Below are 4,441 nucleotides of genomic sequence, written 5' to 3'. Positions count from 1 at the left end.
CCTCGCCTGCCCCCACCTACACTCCATCCCCAGCACTAGCCTATACCCCTTCGCCTGCTCCCAACTATAACCCCGCACCCTCGGCGGCCTATAGCGGAGGCCCTGCGGAGCCTGCTAGCCGTCCGCCCTGGGTGACAGATGACAGCTTCTCCCAGAAGTTTGCCCCAGGCAAGAGCACCACTTCCATCAGCAAGCAGACCGTGCCCCGGGGGGGGCCAGCCTACACCCCAGCGGGTCCCCAGGTGCCACCACTTGCCAGGGGGACTGTCCAGAGGGCTGAGCGCTTCCCAGCCAGCAGCCGGACTCCACTCTGCGGCCACTGCAACAACGTCATCCGGTATGGTCCAGCTGTGCCCCTGCACTGGGGCACTGGAAGGGCGTGTGTGCGGGGTTCTTGTCCACAGTCTGAGCCCTGGTAGGGAGAGATGGGGGTAGGAGGCAGGTGTAGGGAGAAAGGCTCAGGTCCTTCTGGCTTGCCCTCTGGTCTGACCTCTCTGAGCCTTAGCTGCCATACCTGTGTGACACCCACTCCCCCAGGGAGCTGGGAGGTTGGCATGAGGTATGTGGGTGAAGCTCCAGCAGGGTGTCTGGTGCCAGGAACTCCCCCTTGGGCTAAGGTTGAGTTCTGGGAATCACCGGGCTTGTCAGTAGGTTTACAGGGCATGTTGTAAGACAGTGTTGGTTTTGACCCAGTTTTCCTTTAGGGTTGCTTCTGGGTCTTTCCACAGATAGGCCTGGGCTGCTCAGGGAGTTGGTGGGCATCTGCCAGACTAAAATGAAAACAAGTGATTTCACACTTAGAAGCCATGGACCATGGGTGCTGTTGTTTGAATACAGTATGTTTGTATGCATGTGTGGTGTGAGCTTATATGCATGAAAAATACACTTTTATTTAAAACTAAAGTAATACATACTCATTAGTGAAGAATTAGAAAACACAGAAAAATAAAAATTAGAATATAAAAAAATGTCCTTGTAGTCCCACTGTTCTGACTGCTAACCTGGAACTAGACAATACAGGTTTGTATCCTGGGTCTACCACTTACTAGCCCTACAGTCTTAAACAAGTTGTTCAAACTCTGTGTGCCTCAGTTTCCCTATCTAAAAATGGGTATTATAATAGTACTTACTGTGTAGGATTGTTGTGAGAATTAAGCAAGTTAATAAATGCAAAAGTCTTCTTGAATAGAGCCTGCCACACAGTATTCACTTAATGTTAGTCATCAGCATCATCATTATTGGATTTCTTACTATCATTATCAGTGGTCAACTGAATTCTATGATATGTTTACCCAGTCCCCTATTGGTAGATGTTTGAGTTGCTTCCCGGTTTTCTTTATTGTAAGTGAGGCAACAATGAACACCTTTCTGCATGGAGCTTTCTCTGAATTTCACATTACTTCATCAGAACAGTCACAAAAGTCAGAGTTACTGGGTAAAAGTATAAACAGTGTTGGGGTTCTTGAAATACCTACTTCCAAGTTCTGGGGGCTGCCTTACTGGGTGCCATTCTCTGCTTCCCCAGGGGCCCATTTCTGGTAGCCATGGGCCGTTCTTGGCACCCTGAGGAGTTCAACTGTGCTTACTGCAAGACTTCCCTGGCAGATGTGTGCTTTGTGGAAGAGCAGAACAACGTTTACTGTGAGCGATGTTATGAGCAATTCTTTGCCCCACTCTGTGCCAAGTGCAACACCAAAATTATGGGGGTAAGTGGACAGCCTCCCTTTCCTCTGACCCATGTCTCTTCCCCAGCCCTTCCCCAAGATCATGGGGTCCCATTAGGAAGCCAAGAAGTTGCTGGTAACAGAGAGAAAGCAACTCCATTTTTATCCTGAAAGGGAATTGGTTTGATACCAATAAACTTGGGGATAAATGAACTTGATGCAAGAGATGATTGTGCGCCTGTACCACACAGCTTGAAGTGGTGGTGGAACTTCTGCAAAGCAAGTGGTTGCTTCATAACCTGACTTTACCACTCACCAGAATGTGGCCTTGACCCTCAATGCCTCTTTGGTAAATGACAGTAATAAGCAGTACCTCCTCCCAGGTTTAATGGGAGGATTAAGCATCACAGTTTATGTAAGAATGCACAAAACCTGGCACCCAGTTGGAGAGTGACAACCCTTTCTCTGCCACCCCTGGGTCTTTCTTCAGAGTGACCAAGGCCTGCATCCTGAGCTCTCCTGCCCTGTTCCCCAGTAGGATGCTCGGGCAGTGGCCGGAGCCTGGTGGGGTAGTCAAGCCCGCTCCCTTTCTCCTTTCTGTCCTGAACTCAGGCTCTTTCCCCCAGGAAGTGATGCATGCCTTGAGACAGACATGGCACACCACCTGCTTCGTCTGTGCAGCCTGCAAGAAGCCTTTCGGGAACAGCCTCTTCCACATGGAAGATGGGGAGCCCTACTGCGAGAAAGGTAGGAACACTTTGATGGCATGCGGGGAGGCCCTGCAGAGTGGGTGAAATGGGCAGGCACAGGGAACTAACTCCTGCCTAATCCATTCACATCCAGCCACACAGAGGCCTTTATTTCTGGAAGAAACCTTTGTTTTTGTTTTTAATGGCAGAATCATGCTAATATCACACAAAGGAAGTTAACTATCTTCCCTGCCTATATGGTTGTAGCTTTGGGGAGAGTGAGGTACAGAGTCTATAGCTTATTTTATGCATCAAATATGTGGATCTGGTTGGGTGGGTGGCTCACACCTTAATCCCAGCACTTTGGGAGGCCGAGGCAGAAGAATTGCTTGAGCCCAGGAGTTTGAAACCAGCAACATAGCAAGACCCCGTCTCTGCAAAAAATATAAACATTAGCCAGGTGTGGTGGTGCATGCTTGTAGTCCCAGCTACTCAGGAGGCTGAAGTGGGAGGATCATTTGAGTCCAGGAGTTCAAGGCTGCAGTAACCTGTGATAGTACCATTGTATTCAGCCTAGGCAACGGAGTAAGATCCTGTATCTCAAAAAAAAAAAAAAAAAAAAAAAAAAATGTAGCTCACAAGTTGCCATCTTATGACCACTTGGGAAACCTTTCAGGTTAATTTGATTTGGAGACCACAAGGTCTATTCTGAAAAGGCCTTGGCTATGGACTTTGTCCTTCATTCTATTCCTGGTTCCACTTTGGGCTGCTTTGTAATCCTGAGCAAGTTAGTAACCTTCTCTGAGCCTTACTTTCCTAATCTGTAAACACCTGCCTTAGAGAGCTGTGGTGAGCGATTAAACCAGAGAAGGCATATAGAGCATCAAATACGCGAGACCCTTCCTCTGCCCCTGTGATATTTGTCAGACTTTGATGTTCCTTCCGATTCCTGTAATCTCACTGAGTGAATTCAGAGTTTCTCTGCGCCCCCAAAATGCTATATGTTATGTTAAAATGCCGAGTAAATTATTGTAAATTCAGGAGACAAAGCACTTCATTAGATAGGTGGGAGTCAGTCACTCATTTATTCAGAGACTTCCCCCTTCAGAAAGGATTTGAAGATTTCAGAAAAGATAACACAGACATGAAGGCTAAGACAGTAGAACCAGAAAATCAGAGGTGGTAAAAGCAGGCATGCTGATTATGAAGAATAACAGAGCTGCAGGGACTAACCGGGTAGCAAATTTGAGGGCAAAAAGAGAAACACAGTAAGTTAGTTTACTTTAAAACCAGAAAGGAGAAAACATTCAGTTTCTCAAGGGAAAAAGCAAAACAAAATAAAACTTCTTTCCCTGACTGTAAATTAGAAAATAAAAGTCTTGGCCTGACGTGGTGGCTCACGCCTGTAATCCCAGCACTTTGAGAGACCAAGGCGGGCGAATCACCTGAGGTCAGGAGTTCAAGACCAGCCTGACCAACATGATGAAACCCCGTCTCTACAAAAATAGCCGGGCATGATGGTGGGCGTCTGTAATCCCAACTACTTGGGAGGCCGAGATGGGAGAATCGCTTGAACCTGGGAGGCAGAGGTTGCAATGAGCTGAGATACTGCCATTTCACTCCAGCCTGGGCGACACAGTGAGACTCCATCTGAAAAAAAAAAAAAAAAAAGAAAGAAAGAAAGAAAAGAAACGTCTTGGGTTCTTATACTAGTGAATGCCCTTCCCAGCTCTGAAGTTAACTGAATGACCTGAAACAAGTCACTTAGTTACTCCGTGCCTCAGTTTCTGTAAAAGGGAGAAGATAACACCAGTCCTTTCCTTTCTTATGAGCATATGATATTGATTGGTAGTTAAAGAAAGTGCTGTTATGCTTATACAGATTGCTGGTATTCTTCTACTAAAAGCATTATAACGGCCGGGCGCGGTGGCTCAAGCCTGTAATCCTAGCACTTTGGGAGGCTGAGACAGGCGGATCACGAGGTCAGGAGATCGAGACCATCCTGGCTAACACGGTGAAACCCCGTGTCTACTAAAAAAAATTCAAAAAACTAGCCGGCCGAGGTGGCAGGCACCTGTAGTCCCAGCT

General features: G+C 47.3%; 1 protein-coding gene across 10 annotated transcripts in view; it reads left to right on the top strand.

Moving 5' to 3' along the window:
* Nucleotides 1-4,441, top strand: part of LDB3 (LIM domain binding 3) — a 72,920-nt gene that overhangs the window by 53,375 nt on the left and 15,104 nt on the right. For 9 of the 10 annotated variants that reach the window (XM_017893249.1, XM_017893251.1, XM_017893247.1 and 6 more), the window contains 3 exons: nt 1-337; nt 1,526-1,706; nt 2,291-2,411. In XM_017893249.1, coding sequence (XP_017748738.1) covers nt 1-337; nt 1,526-1,706; nt 2,291-2,411 — 639 coding nt within the window. Of the gene's footprint in view, nt 338-1,525; nt 1,707-2,276; nt 2,412-4,441 lie in introns of those variants that run through there. The other variant, XM_017893253.1, reaches the window with a different exon arrangement.

Source organism: Rhinopithecus bieti, unplaced genomic scaffold, assembly GCF_001698545.2.
Source record: "Rhinopithecus bieti isolate Rb0 unplaced genomic scaffold, ASM169854v2 scaffold_23869, whole genome shotgun sequence".
Lineage (NCBI taxonomy): Eukaryota > Metazoa > Chordata > Mammalia > Primates > Cercopithecidae > Rhinopithecus > Rhinopithecus bieti.
Note: the sequence above shows the minus strand (reverse complement) of the source record. Positions and strands in the feature narration are given on the sequence as shown.